General features: G+C 47.4%; 6 protein-coding genes across 6 annotated transcripts; 4 read left to right on the forward strand and 2 right to left on the reverse strand.

Annotated features, from left to right (window-relative positions):
• Nucleotides 1-242: 242 nt before the first annotated feature.
• CNBI2220 (hypothetical protein) lies at nucleotides 243-3290 on the forward strand (the record flags this gene model as incomplete). Its single annotated transcript, XM_768515.1, has 2 exons — nucleotides 243-616; nucleotides 665-3290. 2 exons carry the CDS (start codon nucleotides 243-245, stop codon nucleotides 3288-3290), a joined length of 3000 nt encoding a protein of 999 aa, XP_773608.1.
• Nucleotides 3291-3396: 106 nt separating this feature from the next.
• On the reverse strand, nucleotides 3397-4635 carry CNBI2230 (hypothetical protein; the record flags this gene model as incomplete). The annotated part of the gene is made up of 7 exons (XM_768516.1): nucleotides 3397-3662; nucleotides 3709-3758; nucleotides 3814-4019; nucleotides 4072-4346; nucleotides 4415-4431; nucleotides 4481-4530; nucleotides 4585-4635. The coding sequence occupies 7 exons, from the start codon at nucleotides 4633-4635 to the stop codon at nucleotides 3397-3399; spliced, it is 915 nt and encodes a 304-aa protein (XP_773609.1).
• Nucleotides 4636-5003: 368 nt separating this feature from the next.
• CNBI2240 (hypothetical protein) lies at nucleotides 5004-6159 on the reverse strand (the record flags this gene model as incomplete). Its single annotated transcript, XM_768517.1, has 5 exons — nucleotides 5004-5149; nucleotides 5214-5307; nucleotides 5355-5814; nucleotides 5868-5920; nucleotides 5974-6159. The coding sequence occupies 5 exons, from the start codon at nucleotides 6157-6159 to the stop codon at nucleotides 5004-5006; spliced, it is 939 nt and encodes a 312-aa protein (XP_773610.1).
• A 2594-nt stretch (nucleotides 6160-8753) lies between these two features.
• CNBI2250 (hypothetical protein) lies at nucleotides 8754-12597 on the forward strand (the record flags this gene model as incomplete). The annotated part of the gene is made up of 3 exons (XM_768518.1): nucleotides 8754-10021; nucleotides 10073-10584; nucleotides 10637-12597. 3 exons carry the CDS (start codon nucleotides 8754-8756, stop codon nucleotides 12595-12597), a joined length of 3741 nt encoding a protein of 1246 aa, XP_773611.1.
• Nucleotides 12598-13707: 1110 nt separating this feature from the next.
• CNBI2260 (hypothetical protein) lies at nucleotides 13708-14102 on the forward strand (the record flags this gene model as incomplete). Its single annotated transcript, XM_768519.1, has 3 exons — nucleotides 13708-13798; nucleotides 13871-13944; nucleotides 14019-14102. The coding sequence occupies 3 exons, from the start codon at nucleotides 13708-13710 to the stop codon at nucleotides 14100-14102; spliced, it is 249 nt and encodes an 82-aa protein (XP_773612.1).
• Nucleotides 14103-15741: 1639 nt separating this feature from the next.
• CNBI2270 (hypothetical protein) lies at nucleotides 15742-18214 on the forward strand (the record flags this gene model as incomplete). The annotated part of the gene is made up of 17 exons (XM_768520.1): nucleotides 15742-15801; nucleotides 15901-15922; nucleotides 15984-16015; nucleotides 16084-16093; nucleotides 16151-16169; nucleotides 16222-16258; nucleotides 16317-16582; nucleotides 16636-16660; nucleotides 16700-16725; nucleotides 16789-16898; nucleotides 16955-17025; nucleotides 17072-17148; nucleotides 17200-17314; nucleotides 17365-17615; nucleotides 17668-17926; nucleotides 17987-18110; nucleotides 18174-18214. 17 exons carry the CDS (start codon nucleotides 15742-15744, stop codon nucleotides 18212-18214), a joined length of 1545 nt encoding a protein of 514 aa, XP_773613.1.
• Between the last annotated feature and the right edge of the window lie 1120 nt (nucleotides 18215-19334).

Below are 19334 nucleotides of genomic sequence, written 5' to 3' on the forward strand. Positions count from 1 at the left end.
AAGGAGCGCTTGAGACTGTCATTAATTAAATAGGCCTTATTTTGGACAGGGAATTTTGTGATTTTATGGGAAAATAAATCAAATGCCCCTTTAAGTTACGATGGCATCAGATTTGTAGACCCAGCAGATATTTCGGCGCGGGCACAAGAAGCAACACTGGAGCGGTTGGCACTGCAAAATTATCAAGGCTTCGAGGCTTCTGTACTAAAATATTTGGTTCTACACTCTTACTGCGAAACAAGATGGCCCTCTTGCCGGCAAGATCAGCGATCTCGTCAAGCTTTGCTCGTAGAGCCTTTGCATCCACCTCTCGCTCATGCGATGCTCGCCGCACCAGAGTAGGCTCTTCGACTAAGCAACCGCAACTGAAGGCCAGAGAGATACTGGACACTCTTGCTGCCGACGCCACGCTCTTGTCCACATCAAGAGCACCGACCAGCTTGAAGTCCGAAAAACCAGCCCGAGTCAAGTTTGAGGTTGCAGAAGGCCAGAGCAATGACCGAAGGGCATATTTTGTCAATGATGTAGATGCTGAGGTAGGGTTGGATTGGGGGTCTATTGAAGGAGACGGGAGTAGTGCTGGATTAGAGATTGGACGCGTAGTAGAATGCCGAAGGTAAGTAATGGTGTCCAGCATAGATATACTTGTACTGATTGTTCGCAGATCCGGTCAGGTCTCCTTGGGCTTAATCCTGGCCTCCATCCTTATAGGCGAACGCCCTCGTTTTCTCCTCCTTCGATCGTCTGGTGAAATCTGGCCAGTGTCAGCCCACGACGTGCAGTTCATTATGCCCATATCTCTCATGCCTCCATCACTTACAGAGGCTTGTTGGTCACCTGAACTACTTCAAGCTTGGGCCCAATCGGAAAGCAGCTCCGGTTTGGCAAGTGAGACAACGTCCACCACTCCAGAGATGATGGAGGCAAGGAGAAAGGTTGCATTGATGCTCAGGAGGGTGCAAAGGGAAACTGAGAGGATGTGCGGCAAACTTCGAGGAGGGACGTTTGACAAAGGTCTCATTGGCGGCGCGGAAGGTGTATGGGAGAAATGGGCGTCGGAAAACGACAGCGAGCGGACGACCATCACCGCTGTAGAGGCCGCGGAGTACATCCTCAACCCTTCAAGCGGAACAGAATCCCAGTCTCCACCTATTCAAATAAAGCCAAATACCTTACCTGCATACGCTGCCCACGTTCTTCTTATGGGACGTCCTGATATGTTTGTCAGCGACGAAGGAGATATGTGGGCTACTGGGACATTTATAGTTCGCAGCAAGGCCGAGAGACAACGAATTGAGCGGGTTCAGCGATGGGTTGAGGCACACAAGTCGAATGGAGACGACGCTGAACCATTGCGTTCATTCGTGGACAGAGCTAAAGCTGTCATTGCTTTATCTGAAAAAATCTACACAGAGACCGAAGGTGACCCTCTTAAACCATATACGAACGGTCTTCCCAGCTGGTCCTCAACGGACCTTGACATGATCTACACCCTCTTCGGTGCTGTCGCCGAAACTCGTTCCACCCAAACGTCGCCCTTCTTGTCTCTCGCCATCGCCATTGCAAGGTTGATCACTCCCGATCCGGAAGAAGTCGTCGACCGAGGAACAATTACCATTTTGTTACAGAAGATGGGTATGATCCTTCCCTGGGACAGCTTGGAGACCTCTAGAGTGGCGGAATCGAACATGAAGGCTCTAGCCAAGGCTTCTACCAGCGGCGATATCAAGGGTGAAGGCGAATTCCTCCAGGGCAATGAATTGGATCATCTAAGAATAGATTACTCTGACCAAAAAGTCTATGTGATTGATGATGCCACTGCATCTGAATTGGATGATGGCATTGCTCTGGAGCGAATATTAAACTCGGAAGACGTTTGGGTCCATGTACACGTGGCTGACCCCACGAGGTATATCCCTCCTGCCCATCCTTTGGCAAAGCGAGCTTCTGTCATGGGATCTTCCCTATATTTGCCCGAAGGAAACTCCCCCTTGTTCCCATCAGACGTGATCATGAGGGAACTATCTCTGGGAGCCAGTGTGCAGAGAGATGAAGGGAGACAAGGTGTAATAACCTTTTCGGCCAGAGTAGGCAAGGATGGCGAAGTTCATGACACGAAGGTCAATTTGGGATGGATCAAGAAGCCTCGGGTAGTCACCTATTCCTCGGTCGACCGAGCTCTCGGACTTACTCCTGTGAAATCATATCGTCCATTTGGCGGTCCACAAAGTTTTGATGAGCCTGTCAAATCTGAGGTAATCTCTTCAGATATTGAAGATTTGCAGAAGCTTTATGAACTAGCCAAGAATATCCGTGCCAAGCGCTATGCCACTGCTGGATTTGATTGGACTTGGCCGTCTTCTTCAGTCCGGATCCTCAATCAACAAGCCCCACCTAACCCTGATGTTTTTGCCCTTCCCAACATACCCTCATGTCCCCAACTTTTCTCTGGCTCTTTATCAGTTGATTACTGCGTCTCGTCTTCTCCCGCAACCCTCACATCCGCGACGATGGTCGCCGAATTCATGATTTTGGCTGGTAGATTGGCGGCGTCCTTCTGCTCAGAGCGCAACATCCCCATGATATACAGAGGCAGTACTGCCCCAAAACCTGTCGCCACGAACTCGACTCTAGATCAATGGCTTTCTCTTCGTATACCTGGTATGGGTATCATCGACCCTTATGTGATGGCGGAACCTGGGTGGTACCGTTCGTCAGCATTTGTCAGTCTCAAACCCTCCGCACACTGGATTATGGGCTTTGATGCCCCTGGCGGAGGTTATGTGCGTGCAACCTCACCCCTGAGAAGATTTGATGATATGCTTGTGCATTGGCAAATCAAGGCTGCGCTTGCGAAAGACCGCGGTGAGACAGGGAAATTGGCCAAAAGCCTTAAGAAGGAGGAAATTGTGACCTTGGCGCAGAGAAGCGACGAAGGATCAAAGCGGGCTAAGAGGGCAGGAGTCAACGCGGAACTATTTTGGAAAACACAGGTGATTAATAAACATTTCCAGTCGCCTAATGGATGGCCAGTCCCAGGGAGATCCGTCAAGGAGGAAGAGGGGCTCGTTGACGTCAGGGGTGAGATGATCGCAAGAATTGCTGGCGTGTCTGAAAGTTCAGTTTTTGGAGAATGGACAACAGTAGCGGTTGAGAGTTTAGGTATCCATGTTGCGAAAATGGAGCATCCTGCTGGGAAATTTTGGAAGATGGGGGAAGAAGTCCGAGTTAGGCTGAAGCGGTCGGAGGGGTGGCCCAATCCTCGTATTACTTTGACGTTAGCAGAATAGCAGGCGGATCAAGACTGATTCTATGATCGCATCACATCTCATACTTCATCACTATGTATAGCATTCAGACAATCTCTGCATTTCCATCACTGTTTCACGTGTTCCATTATCCTTGGAAACCCATTCTTATAGGCGGAGGGGCCGGAGGAGCCTGTCCTGGTGCAGCCACAGGCATTTGATACTGCGCCACAGGGAAGCCAGCAGGTGGCGGGGGTGCATAGCCTGCAGGAGCACCAGGATAACCGGCATATCCCGCGTCAGGTGCAGGTGCTTGGTAAACGGGCATACCAGGCGGGGGCGGCGGGGGATAAGTAGGCATACCTGAAGGGGCTGCGGGAACAGAGTTAACAACCAAAGCGTTGGCATATTGACCTGAGAAGACATCAGTTGAGGCTAGCTGACCAAGATAACTACATACCTTGATACGGAAGTGCTGGACCTCCAGTGGCAGGCAACAGCTGTCTCTTTCTGCAGCGATTGTTTGTCAATGCCTGGATATGTAATTATAAAAACGAATACTCACTTGGCCTGGGCGGCCAACAGCCTCTCCGCTTGGCTACCATGCCTTTCTCCCTTGCCGTCCTTCTTGAATGCGTATTGTGCGGTAATCTGTTTGCCTCCAAAGAATTGTCCGTTCATATTCTCAATCGCCAGATCGGCAGCTTCAAAGTCATTGTAGGCAATGAAGGCATGACCTTTGGACAGACCTGTCGTAGGGTCTCGTGCAATCTGATCGATACGTTAGATAGACTCATTTTACGTGAAAAAGAAAGGAACCAACCTTGGGCTGCTCTGCCAAAGTTCCAAAGGTGCTGAAAGTATCGTACAATGTCTGCTCGTCCACGTTCGGATCCAAATTTCCCACGAAAAGATTGGCCCCAACATCCACCTGCTTCTTATCGTACGATGCTTTGTTGACTCTGATGGGTTTCCCATACAATTTTATCTGGTTCATGATCTTGACAGCATATTCGGCATCTGCTTCAGACATGAATTCACAGAAACCAAATCCTTGATGAGCTTGGGAGATTCTGTCTTTAGGAAGGAAAACGTTGGCTGTTGAACATTAGCTTATATATCTCAGAGGAGCCGGCATCCAGGGAAGAGCAACAAAAAGAACGTACACACTGGGCCCGCTTGTCTTAATGGACGTTAGTGAGATTCAAACGGGAAACCATCATTCAACTCACAACATCAGCTCCCATATTAACGCATCCGTGCATCTTTCATCTAAGTTACCCTACGCACGTAATGGATGAGCGGGCACCTCGTGGGAGCTGATAGATGTGCTTACCAGGTATACCGTGGCTTCTTGATTTCGATCTTGTTCTGGTTTATTTTGCATGGTAGATTTTTCTGAAAATGACGGTTCGGTTTGTAGGTTGAGATGATCTAGATAAGCAGAGCGTTTAAGAAAGAGAAATACGATGTTTCAACACCAGATTGTATAAAGTATGTAGCAAAACTGAATGAACAAACGAATGATCACCAACGAGATGACAGCTGCTTCCCAAAACAAAAACGCAGAAACGGCAGAAGAGAGAGTAATATTGACGGAACCAATTTTCGCGTCTAGGTCACCTACGTACTTAATGCGAGGGTGTACCAACTCTACTCGGTTGTTCTTTATGAACAAGTCTGGTCTATCAAGGAATACAATGCCTATCAACCATTTATGACCTACGTAATTATGCATATTACAATAAAAGGTCGCTAAGTGAAGCGTATGAGGAGGTAGGTCCAAATAAAAACGATCATGACTAGTAGAATAATCCCCAAAGTCAGATACGTTGTGCTTCTGCCTTTCTTAGACACAGTGGAGAGATGTTTTTTGCTTGTTTTGGTGGCCGAAAGGTTCTCTACAAAGTTTCAATAAGTGATATACGCTCCAAGTGGAGGAGATATCACGGGAACAACACCCACTTTCCAAAACATCTTGTGAATTCTGTATCAAATGTTTTTCATTCTCCAGAGAATTTGAAAAATGAATCGCGTTGAGCTTAAGTCGCTGCGACATCTGAAGGGAATTCCATAAGCTCCGACGATGTTAAGCAGATAACTCACATCAGCCAACTGTCCGCTGAGTTCTTCATGGACTTGCACCGCTCCGAGAGCGCTTCCCGGTATCGCATCGCCCAAAAGTTCATCGCGCGCTTCCGATGGTTTAGAACTAGCATCTTCAGAATCATGAATGGGTTTAATAGTCAGCAGTCCAGTCCCCTCGCCGAAGGTGTCTTCACGACTGCGTTTGGCAAGGTAGTCTTCTAACTGTGCGCGACGTCGGCGCACATTCTTTGATGCGGTCTGATTGGATGGTATTGGAAACTGAGTAGTAGTGGTCAGAGGCGGACTTGGAATACGGCTGTCATAAGGAATCGTGGATGAAGGTGACCTGGGTAAAGCTATCAGAGCAGGGTTGAGGCGTGAAGTTGGAAGCGGCGAAGCTAGGCGGGAATGGTACGCTGATTGTATGTGATTAAGGGACTTTTCGAGACCTGACAATGTGGATGTAGTCGAAGAAGTTCTAATTAACAGTCATCAATGGAGTGCCCTGATGTAGCTACCATCTGAACTGACTGTTCATTGCCTTGCTTAAGAGTGTCAAGCAGGACGCGAGCATATAAAACCGTCTGCAGAGTGTTCAGTGCGAGACTCTGGGTTATATATATATAGGTGCACTCACCTCCCAATCCTTTCTAATTATGTAAATGTTCAAATACTCGTCTTCTTCGCTTTCCGCGAGTTTGATCTCCAGAGACTTGACAAGACGAATGAGATTTACGAGGGCATGCTGATTTGAAGCTGCCGCCTCAGCTGCTTTTCTGGTAGTTGGGGTAGGTGTAGAAATTAGATCTTCAGGTTGGGCCATGGCTATGATGATCTACTCCTGGGCCTTGCCGCATAGACTACTGATAGATAGCGAGCACTTTCAGTATAGGGCAGCGTACGTATGGCTCCTGCGCGAATCTCTGATGACAACAACACTCGGTGTGGATTGGGACACCTGTCGCTGCCACGCTCGGAATTAAATCAGGAAAGGAAGTGTTGCTTCGCTCTCGTTCGCGCTCTTAGCTAAAACATATCTCTTCCGGCGCTCTTGATTTCCATACTTTCATCTCCAGAAATCACCTAGACACCCTGTGGTATTTTCTGCCCATATACTACGTGCTGATACGATACTCCTTTTTTTTTCCGCTCTCGAGACAGCCCACAACTCGATCTATGCCTCTTGCGTGACATCAAAACTTAGCCATTCGCGTGAAGTGGAGGTAATTCGCCATGAGCAATGAATCGTCACAATTAGCAGCGTCGTCTCGGTTGCCGACAACTACAAATCAAGTGAAAACAGTCATTACCGATACGCCGTTCGTGTCTACAGCTTTGGAAGAGCGTCGATCTCGAAGTCTTCGTGCTCGACCTTCGTTGTCGAGTCCTTCTATGGGCATCCCGTCTACAACTCATCCAAACGGGCATGCGACTCAGAGCAAAGGCATGGAGGCTATTAGCCAAGGTCTTAGACAAGAGGCTGTGATTGTCAGGCGAGAAAAACGAATTACAGAAAAGGAGAGAGAGCTCAAAGAAGTGGTTGAAAGTCATGATGGGTTGATCCGAGAAAAGTTTCATCTGGAAAGATTCGTGACGCTGTTGGAAGGCTGGAACCCAGAGGTACGTCACTCAACCGAATAATCAGAGGCTCTCTCATTGGTGTATGCAGCAAGCGAAGCTGGATAATTCACCGGTTTTCTTACAGGTAAGCTATTTCGAAAACCATGCGTGGTGACCTGTCTTGCTCATCGTCACAAAGTGGAAGGACAGTAAACACAATCTTCTCAACCTCTTACCTGATGAGCCCGCTATCAGCGCTTCTTCACAAGCAGGCCCTTCGCGGCCGAGGTCTTCCTTGCCGTCTCGCACAACTCGTCGAAAGGCACATGAGCAGTCTGAATTGCTTGCTCATGTGGTAGCTCCTGTCGCGAAACCCCCCGCTTTTGCGCCCTCAACGAAAGGAAAGGAAAGAGTCGGTGACGAACTACATGCAAAGACCAAAGGAAAGGGGAAAGGGCTCGCTGAACAATCTTTGATTCCTTCCCCGGCTGAAGGTGCACTTCACACCAAAGGAGGAAAGAGGAAAGTTGGCGACGTCACTACCGACATGCTTCCACCACCTGTTCCTGATAAAAGGAGTAGAGGTTCTCGGCGGGCCACAATGGGTGCGCCTTTGCCGCAAATCGATCAAAATGAGGAAGTCGGCTTGGATTCGCAGGCTACTCATGGTGGCAAAGCTAAAAGACGAGGACGAATATCATTGCCTGATTTACCTACATCGAAGAAGCTACGGACTGCCAAAAGAGCCAGCGCCGTTTCGAGCGAAAGTGCATCACCGGTGGTTGAAGCGCCTACATTAGAGCGATTAGCTTCTCCATCTCCACTATCGACACCGGTACCTCTCCCAACCTTCGCGCACCTTCCTTTCCCCCCAGCCCCTCATCGTATAAGGAAGAGAATTGTGGGTCCGCGTACCATCCGCTACACGGATCCTTCTCAACGACCTCCTGCTCCCAAATACGGCGGCGATATCACTCCCATAATAGAATCCTACGTTAATATCAACGATACAGGGCCTCCGCCGGAAATGAAAACGCTTGAAGCCCGCGCCAAGAAAGAAGGCTATCTTTTGGCCCGTGTCATGTATCTGAAGAGCCATGGTCGACTCCAACGCTTAGTTGACGAGGAGGATGGATCGAACTTGTTCTCTACTACCACTACATCAAATTCCCATGCCAAGATCATCAGGATACCACCCCGTAAAACTGATTATCATGATACATTGATAGCGCATATGGTCCAGGTTCGTAATGCCATGCTTAATGTGGCAAAATCAAAGCCGGTAACGTGTAAAAAGGTGGCAAGAATGGTCCAGGCGTATTGGGAAAATATTGAAGGCAAGGAAGAAAGAGAACGACTTGCGGAGGAAAAAGAAAGGAGGAGGATGGGGAAAGAGATAATTAAGTCGTTGAGGAAGCGATGGGCGTTGGCAGTCAAGGTGAGGCATCCCAATGTCCCTGTAAAAATGGTTGCTGATCAGCCATATCGTAAATACAGGTCGTGAGGGCTAAGATCCTGGAGGCCCAAAAGCAAGAACAAGATCGCCTCGGCAAAGAGCATCTTCAGAACATCTTGCAGCGAAGTACCGGTCTTCTCGAAGCCCAAATTCAGGGTTCAAATGACAGCGGGGAAGAAGAGGGCGAAGATAGCACATCTGATAACACAGATGATAGCGAGGGGGATGACGAAACTAACACCTTACTACCACTCACCTCTATATCTCCCGAACCTGTAATCGGTGACGATGAGGAAGATGTTGACGTGCATGATGATGATGACGAGCAACAGGGAGAAGAAGATACTTCACATAAGGAAGACGAAAGTGATGCTTCCGACACTGAAAGTGACGAGAACAGTATGTCTGAGCATAATCAGGATCTGCGATTTCTTATATCAGATGATGTCCTCAACGAAGATCCAATGTCGACAGGCCGCTTTGCTGAGGAAGATCGAGGGAGCTCTGACACTGAACAACTTACGGACAATAAGAATGACGGTGAAGAGCCCAAAGAGACGGCGGTACAGGCTGCCTTCGACGGCTCCGATGATGTAAACAGATTAGAGGAGCCACATAATCCAGTGTCATCAACTGCCAACATTGGAAATTTTGCTCTTTTGGAGTCCTCAAGCGCCGAAGTTTCTGATGCCTCGTGTCCTGCGACAATGCCAATCCTTGTCCGTCAGTCCCCTAAAACATGCTCCCAACCACGCACACGCAAAGTCAAATTATCTACCCTTTCGCTTTCATCTGATCCTGATCCTGACATCAACGACCCTGAGTTTAAAGCTCGACTGGAAGATAGTAATCAGGATGATCAGGATGAGGAGCTGGATCTGGAAATGGAAGAGGCAGACAGCGCGGGGAGAGAGAGTGGCGAAGGGAATCGCGATAGCGAAGATGAGGGTCTATTAGCCGATGCGGATCTTCCTATCGAGGTTTTGCTAAGAAGATATGGTTATCCAGTACCTGAAGGTGAGGGTGCAGTCAATGGTGAACCAGAACAGAGCGAAAGCAAGGGGCGCGAACAGGCTGCGCCAACTTCAACTGTTTCTGAGACCCTTCCATCAACAAAACTGAGCTTGGCACAACCGGCGAATCAGACGGACCAGTCTCTCACAGACACAGCTCTTCCTGAGCCTCGCGTGCCTGAGCAGCTAATCATCAGCGGTAAGCGACAGCGTCGAAAGAAGGAGATCTGGACTCCGGACGACTCGGAACCTCAACATTTAGTTGGCAAAAAGAGAATTAAGAAAGTGGAGATCGTGGAAAAGGTAGAGGCTGATGTTCACCAGAATGGGGATGGCCTCGTCATTGTAGAGGAAGAAACAATGGGTGACGAAGATAATGATGACTCAAAGGTGGGGCAGGAAGAGGAAGATGGACACGAATATGACAGTGAAGAGGAATATGATGAAGATGAAGATGAGGAAGAAGAAGGCGCTAAGGAAGATAATGTAGATTGGGATGACCGTCAAGATAAGGAGGGGGATATTGGCCCCCGAGTTCGACAACCCTTCCTGTTGAGAGGAACACTTAGGCCTTATCAACAGGCAGGCTTAGAATGGCTTGCAAGCCTTTGGTCTAACAACATGAACGGGATTCTGGCCGATGAAATGGGCCTTGGGTAAGCGATTATCTTTTTCTTGGCTAAAGAACTTGCTAATCGGTGCATTAGCAAAACTATCCAGACAATCGCTCTTCTAGGTCACCTTGCTTGTGATAAAGGCGTTTGGGGTCAACACCTTATCATCGTTCCTACCTCCGTTATTCTCAATTGGGAGATGGAGTTCAAAAAGTTCCTGCCTGGTATGAAGGTACTCACCTATTACGGAAACCAGAAAGAACGCAAAGAGAAGCGTGTGGGATGGCACACCGAAAATACCTGGCAAGTTTGCATAACGTCATACCAGATTGTCCTTGCGGATCAGCACATCTTCAGAAGAAAAAACTGGTGTTATATGATATTGGACGAAGCGCATAACATCAAGAACTTCAGAAGTCAAAGATGGCAAACACTCTTGGGTTTTAAAGCACAAAGACGACTGCTCCTGACAGGGACACCACTTCAAAATAATCTTATGGAGCTATGGAGTCTTCTTTACTTTCTGATGCCTGGCGGAATTGGAGCAGATGCGACAGCAGTCGTCGGTTTTGCCAATCACAAAGAATTTATGGAATGGTTCTCTAGTAAGCAGTACCCCGAGCAGTTCAGATCATGATGGCTAATGGTTTTCATCAGACCCTATGGACAAAGCCATCGAAACAGGCGATGCCATGGATGAAGAAACCTTGGAAACTGTTGCCAAACTCCATACTCTTCTCAGGCCTTTCATTCTTCGTCGACTCAAATCCGAGGTCGAAACACAACTTCCAGGGAAATTCGAGCATGTCGTCTATTGTCGCCTGTCTAAGCGTCAGCGTTTCCTGTATGATGAGTTCATGTCTCGTGCCTCCACTCACGAGGCACTCACTACCGGGGGTTACCTCGGTGTAATGAATACCCTTATGCAATTGAGAAAGGTATGCAATCACCCCGATCTCTTCGAGATGAGGCCTGTAAAAACGAGTTTTGCTATGGATAACGTGGCAAGGGACTTTGAGCCGAGCGATATCCTCATTAGAAAGCGGCTGTTGGCGGAAGAGGATGAAAGAAGGATCGATGCCCTTGCAATAGGTTTCGGAGTAGCCCATAACGAAGCAATGTCTGGATGGGTAGCTAGAGCAAGACAAACATATGACGCCTCGGACAAACTACCTTATGCTGCCTCGCCATTAAGACGGGGGAAGCTCTCGGCACCGCCACCCAAAGACACTAGGAGTGTAGAACTTTGGCTCAAGTATCGCGTCTGGGCTGAAGAAGAATTTAGTAAAAGACGCTGGGAAAGTATCCGAGCAACTAATCGACAAAGATGCGGGATATCTCCCATCTACGGCTCAACCTTTTTGTCTTTACTTGGCAACCTTCCAAACTTCTTGCTTCCGCAAGACGTTCAATCTCGGCGAGAAGAGACGTTTGCCGATTTTACTCCACCCGCAGCCAAATTCATCACCTCACTGCCCGAAAGAGCCAAGTCTTTAGAGGATGTTATTGACCGCTTTGCTGTCATACCTCCCAATGCAGTCGCCCGTAATCTCGCTACTTATGCTCTTCCCGGATTAGAACCCATTTCCCACCCTGCCCTGACAGATCCAGCCTTCGACACTCTCCATCGATCGTCGGTCAAGCTCCAAATTGCCTTTCCTGACGCCAGTCTTCTTCAGTATGATTGCGGTAAACTGCAAAAACTCTTCGAGATGCTGCGTGACCTCAAATCTGAAGGACATAGGGTGTTGATTTTCACTCAGATGACTCGCGTTCTCGATATCCTCGAAATGTTCCTGTCACACAACGGTCATCGATATCTCCGACTTGATGGCAGCACAAAGATCGAGGACCGACAAGTCTTGACAGAAAGATTCAATTCCGATTCCCGCATCTTCGTATTCATTGCCTCGAGTCGATCCGGTGGGGTAGGCATCAACCTTACAGGTGCAGACACTGTCTTTTTCTACGACTCCGACTGGAATCCCTCAATGGACAGACAATGTATGGATCGGGCGCATCGAATTGGTCAGACAAGGGAAGTCCATATCTATCGCTTTGTCAGCAGTCACACAGTGGAAGAAAACATGTTGAGAAAGGCGGAGCAGAAAAGGCTCTTGGATAAAATGGTCATCCAAGAAGGTGGTTTCAATAATGATTGGTGGGGAAGAGTGGGATGGAAAGATATGTTTGGGGACGTACCAGGCATTACAGATGTCTCAGGGGTTGTGGAGAAAAGTGGGGAGGGTATTATAGACATTCAGGTCGAAGGGACTCCGGTGGCTGAAGATGTAGAGGTTACAAGACCTCGTGCGGGAGAAGAGCGGGAGCTAGCGAGGGCTCTGGCTGAAGTGGAAGATGAGGAGGATGCGCAAGCTGCGCGGATGGCACAGGGTGAAGGCGAGCTAGATCTGCAAGAGTTTGAGGAGGGGCCAAAGGCGGTTGCGAAACGAGTAAGAGTCTTTGAGCCTGAGAACAGCGGTACCCCCGTAACGACAGAGGCTGGGGAAACCGGCGATGTGGTTGAGGAATATGATGACGAGCCCGGCAGCGTAGAAGAGTACATGCTGAAATGGGTGGAAGAGGACTGGGACTATTTTTCGCCCTACAGAGCTTAACGTTCGATATGCAGTACAGTATATCTTTAATGATTACATGCCAAGCGCCCAGTAAAATGCATGATATGAAGAGATAATATTACAACAATCCGCCTTGAATTCCATTGCTCAATGCCTACTATTCAATAGTTATAACCGATGTAACTGATGTGCGGGGTTGTGGTGATCAGGATAGATGATGACCGATGAACGAAAGAGCGCATGAAGAGGCGGAAATAAACTCGTCTTATCAGATCGGACAGTTCGGCTGGTGACTATCATGCGTTTATTTATTACTGCAGTTCGGTGCATCGCTTTTCCTTACAGGGCGGCCCTCTGGTGCCTAAATTATTGTTAGATGAATGAGGCAATCAATGAAGACCGCATGACGGCAGTTATGCACCACAATTCACAAACCCATCGATACGACCGAACCCAATTGGGTTCCTTGGCCAGGACTATTGAACTAAGCTCTTAAAGAAGTGACTTAACATCCCTGCTGCATAATAGAACCCCATACTAGGTTGGGCAATGAGTTTTCTGCGATTGTTCGCGGGCTCCTCTGCAAACCTTTTAGCTCATCACGAAGTAAGCTTTGCCCCTCTGACAGTTATTAGCGGCCCTTGTTAATATGAACCCTATGAGTAATCCTTTTCTTTCTTGCATCCACCAGCTACCCATGTCAATCCAATGAAAACACTAATGAAACCGTGCGGGCATTGAGAGATTGGGAGATGTCTAATAGGGATGCCGAATAAGAACTAAGATGAAGACAGCCAAGAGTGATGAGTTGCACGCAACTTCGTCGCGTGAGGCAGTGTGAGCATTTGCTGGTTGATTTGGGGGTGGTGGCAACAAGTGACGGCTCGGCAAGGTCCGATATAGTACTTGGACTTCATGTGACGTCATGTAAGTTCGTCTTCGTCTTGCATCATCATCATCGTCACTCCAAAATGGAAGCCAATAAGGATAGTCAATATCGTCGAGCTTACTCCGCTCTGACCTCTGACGACAGCAAAACGTTACATTATATAAGGGGTTCTCTTGCCTTAACACTCCCTCTTTCTTTTCTAGATGAAACGACTGCACTTTCTTAATTCTCAAACGAAAAAAACAGTCCAAGCATACAACATGTCCGGAACCCAATCTCCCAGTAGTAACAAGCCTGACCCCATGCTCCCAAAGGATGTCTCTCAAATGACTCAGGCAGATCAACGCCCTGGTAAGTTTTCCACGTTCTGACAAAGCTCTATAATTATAATCATGGGCCAGCAATCGCTAACTAGATTTACAGCTGCTTCTGGAAACAAACCTGGAGCTGCCCCCGGAGAGAAGTCTGAAGGCGGTGTCAGCGGGTCTGCATTCAAGGTCAGTGTCGTATCGCTGTAGTATCTTGTGGTCAGGTGTGTGAAGCGAAAGCTGACTACCCATGAATCCCACAGAGTGCGCAACAGTCGGCTGACAGCTTGTCCGGGGAGGGCGGCAAGTCAAGGAAGGAAGTAGAGACTGGCCCTGGCCCCACATAAAGATGACTTGCGGGGGATATGACGGCAATTTCAGAAGTTAAATAATTACGAGTATACATACCAACACATCATGCAAAGTACAGTATGCAGTTGACACACGACACATCTCCGTTACTTGACCTGTCTGTGTTAACACATTTGCTGCCTTGCTGCAGGATATACTCCTATGTAATGGTGCAAGCTGAACATAAGAAGAAGATATATATTGTTATTCAGCTATTCACGATCAGTTTGTAATAAAAACGAGCCCATTACAAGGATTGGGACTCTGTTAGAAGGCACCAAGCAAGGTGAACTGTTGGGTCTTTCCATGGAGACTGCGGGGCAGTGATTAGAGGATTAGCCAGGTAAGCTAGCAGAAATATCTTGCCAAGAAGTGACTGTCTGATTAAAGGACATTAATAGTGTCAATCAACGCTCGCATCGGGGATTGGATGGGCTTTGATCCTCCAGGATGGGACCGGAAAACCACGGCTGGCACTGGAATGCTCGACGCCCTCAATTTTGCGATGTCCAAAGACCCTTCGGCTACTGATGAAGAACATCAGATTAGACAGTTGGCGCTCCCTGCTGCTGGCATTATCAATCACTTTGGGGACCCAGACGGCAGATACACGGCTTTTCTCTATAGTGTTGATCCTTACTATATCAACCAACCTTGGTTCTCCTTGAGCGAAGGTGTTGGTAGCTCAAAACATCAAATGGAGTGTTTTAGAGATGACGTATGGTGCTGTTCCAGCTCAACCTACTCATGCCTTTAATCCTATCTTGACAACAGGGGTTGGCAACAAGGGGGGCAAGACCGACGGTAGATTTGGCTTACTACAACCGTCAGGAATGCTCGAGATCTAATCCCTTGAAAGTAGGTGCTTCTGTGTTTGTGGCTCAAAAGGAATCTTTTCTTTTTACTTTTGAAGGATGGCATTGGAATCTTTGTTTGTACTAAATGCACAAGTAGAAGTGTCTTGTCAATTAGTACTTTTAGGCAAACTAATATAGCTTTTTGAAAGGTTTGCTTTTACGGTCTTGATGGATATTATTATATACCTTATTACGTATCACCTGCTGTGTAAAACGAAGGGTAGCGTGGCAATAACCAGCAATGAAGGACCATAACCACGGCATCAGAGTGAGCAGCAGGAGGAAAGCCCAAATAGAGTAATAGTAGCGGATGACATTTAGCTAATTGGCCTTTGTTGGTGATAGAGGTGAGATGATAATGTGTGATAGGATCGATAGCTGAAATGGTGAAAACTACTACTTACAAAAGCCTCCAACTGCTTTCTAGAGGGTGTCATACTTCTCGCTTCATGCTTCATTTCTGTTCATGCAGTTCTTTGCTGATGTTCCGGCACTCGTCGGTATTTAATTAAAGGCACGTCAATTTCAGTTTTTGTGATTGGATGTTGGATGGTTAACCTCCGGTTCGGCACAACATGATAACCGGTATACGGTCGCGTATATACGTAGTATGTAGTGGCCCCAAATCGGTCGATATGACCGAGTATATAATAGTAGGTGAATGGTAGAGGATAACTACATATCTGTCTACTATATTAAGGTCTAAAAACAAATAATATAATCTTGCTTTCACCAACCCAAGAACATATCAAGAACGCCATATATTGAAATTACCACCATGTCACAACAAAAGCAGGTTGATGGGAAGCAAGTGGCCGAACATAACAGTCGCGAAAAGGTGCGTAATGGATGATCAAGACGCAGACAATAGAAATATTACTGTCAGCGGTGTGAATCCTTTGGCACGTAAGGGTTTCCAGGCTGATGCAAAAATTAGGGGGTATGGATAGTAGTCCATGGTCAGTGCTATAACATGTACCAGTAAGGGATTGCGAAATCAACACTGATGCAACAAAACAGGAAATGTTTATGATGTGTCGGACTTCCTAGATGTGAGTAGCATCGCCTACCAGTACTCTCCTACAGAATAGACTGCTTACCAGACTGAACCTTTGATTAGGAACACCCTGGTATGTACTCCTCCCCTATTCACCCAAAGATAGTCTACATGGGATGACATAAACAAGGCGGAGCAGATATAATCTTGTGCGTTAATGGGTAGTTGAGGGCCGCTGAAGCTAATAATGTCTATTGAAAGGAAATACGCAGGAAAGGATGCGACCGAAGAGTATGATGTAAGTCTCCTCATAGATGGGGTTTCTGCAAAGCGCAATTTGTCTAATGTTGATGAAGCCGATTCATCCTCCCGACGCCATCAAAGAAAACCTGGATCCCTCCAAGCACCTTGGACCACTCATTCCCTCCACCCTCCCAGTTGAAAAGCCAGCACCGGCACCAGCACCTCCACCAACTTCGGTTCCAGTTGGACAAGCGACCAATGGCACTTCTGTGACTGAAGAATTTGTTAAACCTTCTTTGGCAGAAATACTCAGTCTTCACGATTTCGAAGCTGTAGCCAGGAGGACGATGAGTAAGAGAGGGTGGAATTATTATAGCTCGTAAGTGTTTAGGAGCTGTAAGTTGGTACTGTCCTTACAGATGTGATAAACAGTGGTGCAGACGATGAGGTTACTATGGTATGTGCCGAAGGCAATACCAAATTGCTGACAAAATAGAGAGAAAACCATAACGCCTATCATCGGTCAGTAGGAAATCAATGGAAGATTGACGCCAAAACAATAGCGTTGACGTTAATGGGTTGTAGTGTCTGGTTTCGTCCGCGTATCCTTCGAAACGTCGGGACGGTGGATTATTCCACTGAGATACTGGGCTTCAAGACTTCAATGCCTGTCTATATCACTGCTACAGCGTTGGGTTCGTTTGCATCCTTTAGTCCCTAGGAATCAGACCTAATGGTGAAACTGGTGCAGGAAAGCTTGGCCATCCTGAAGGTGAGATATGCCTTACAAAGGCTGCAGGGGAACATAATATAATACAAATGGTGAGTCAACCACGAATAGTGCATACAACCCCTAACTTACGATAAGATCCCTACTCTTGCGTCTTGCGGGTTTGACGAGATGGTGGATGCTGCTATACCTGGTCAAGTTCAATTCCTACAGCTGTAAGTAGCCTCAGCCTCTAATAACAGCCAAATATATATTGATATCCCTAGCTACGTCAACGCCGACCGTGAGCGTACTAAAAAAATCATCAGGCATGCTGCCGAAAGGGGTATCAAGGCTTTATTCATCACAGTAGACGCACCCCAGCTCGGTCGCCGAGAGAAAGTGAGTCTTCGCCAACGAATTCCGAACTACATGTAACCTCTCCTTTTTAGGACATGCGCACCAAATTTGAAGGTACAGCCTCTGCTCAGCAGACGAAAGGCGGTGACAAATATCAACGAGATCAAGGTGCCGCACGCGCCATCTCTTCCTTCATCGACCCGAGTCTCAATTGGAGCGACTTGAAGGAGCTGGTCGATGCTGCGCGAGGCCTTAAAGTCATTTTGAAGGGCGTGCAATGCTGGGAGGATGCGGTCATGGCGGCTGAGGCAGGGGTGGATGGTGTGGTATTGAGTAATCATGGGTTAATACAATCTTTTTTTTTACCTGGACATTGCTAATGAAGATGGCCTAAGAGGACGTCAGCTTGACTTTGCGCCCTCCCCCTTGGCCCTTCTTCCTTCGGTCGTACAACACCTCACTGCTCACGGGTTCATGAACAATCCCCTTCGACCCAGATTTGAAATTTTCGTTGACGGTGGTGTTCGGAGAGCAACAGACGTCTTGAAAGCCGTTGCACTTGGTGCGACAGCTGTGGGCATTGGGCGGCCGATGATCTATGCCATGTCAACTTATGGAAAAGACGGAGTGAGCCATGCTCTACAAATCTTGAAGGTGAGTACATCACTGGCCGAACTGAAAGACTGGATGATGATTTTCCCTTTCAAAACATAGGACGAATTCGAGATGAACATGAGATTGTTAGGCGCTCCTACGATGGCCGATGTTGTGCCAAGTATGGTCGATACCTCTGGGCTTTTTGGACCCCAAGGCAGTGTAACTATGTATGAGGAAAACTGTGAGTTTATCGGGAGCTCTTTAGCTACTAAAATTATGTAAGTCGCTGACTTGCACAATGTAGATGAGAGGATGTTACCTGTGGGTGTCAAAGCCAAACTTTGATAGTAGTGCCCCGGGGAAAGTACATTGCAGTCTGGTGCCTGTTGAAGATATGAAATTTGTGTAGCAATAATTAAGAAGCAATAAAAAAAAATAAAATAAAAAATTCTGGTATGTCTGGAGAGTCTGAAGTTAATAACGATCAATGGATGGTAAGGTACAAAAAGGATGATCAACAGGAAACAAAGATAAAAGGAGACGCGGATGCAGATGGAAAGTGACGAGGAGAGCATAGAGGTGCGTGCAGACTACCATGGATATATTACAAGACTCAAATATGTAATAAAGTGTCTTGCCTTCTGCTCGTTGTTTGCCTTTCTGTTTGTCGTTTCCCTCGCACCACCAGAATCGGCGGGCGTTCTTCGTTCTCGCTATTAGTTGGTTTAGTCCCGGCGGAAGAAGATAGAGCGGTGGTCACCCTGATAAGGCTCAGGGCAACACGGCGGAGGTGCCTAAATTATTTGATAGCGGCATTTGTGCTGTGTCACTTGCTTGGCTCTGACTTTCCCCATCTTCTCCGCGTGCCCCGCCCCACGGATCCGATATGCATTATGATAATTTCCGAAAGGGCATGCGCTGTTGGGGTTGGAGTTTAGAATGTTCCGTATATACCACGTGCATTAAGGAGGGCCGCCCAAGTGATTTGTCTTATTACTCGTCAATGCGCCGAGTGCGAACGTTATTAGGGCTCGCCATAGGTGATTTAGAGCTATTTTCGAACTATTTGAATAATGAGATAATGGAATGATGATATATGATGCATAGTGATGATGAGTAATCTTATTTAGGCTTCAAGCTTATAAGTCTTCAGGATTAAGGAATAAGGACTAAGAACTAGGAACACTCTCGCCTCGCAGGGAGCAGCGAGCAGGTTCGTTTCTTTATGTGAATCATCAAGGAACTCGGGAATGGAGTTTTGAAAACTCGGAACTTTCTTAGGATGCTCTTTCCCTTCCCCGCCTTCCACTTCTTCGTTTATATTCCCTTGTCTATCTATCTTCTGTCTTCTACTAGCACAGCAGTAGTGTTACTGGCTTCCTACTATGATCTATGATTTGTGATCTGTGATTCCGTACTTCTTTGTGTCTGTCGCTAGGCAGGGCTCGATCGTCTGGCGCTCAAA

Source organism: Cryptococcus neoformans, chromosome 9, assembly GCF_000149385.1.
Source record: "Cryptococcus neoformans var. neoformans B-3501A chromosome 9, whole genome shotgun sequence".
NCBI classification, from domain to species: Eukaryota; Fungi; Basidiomycota; class Tremellomycetes; order Tremellales; family Cryptococcaceae; genus Cryptococcus; species Cryptococcus deneoformans.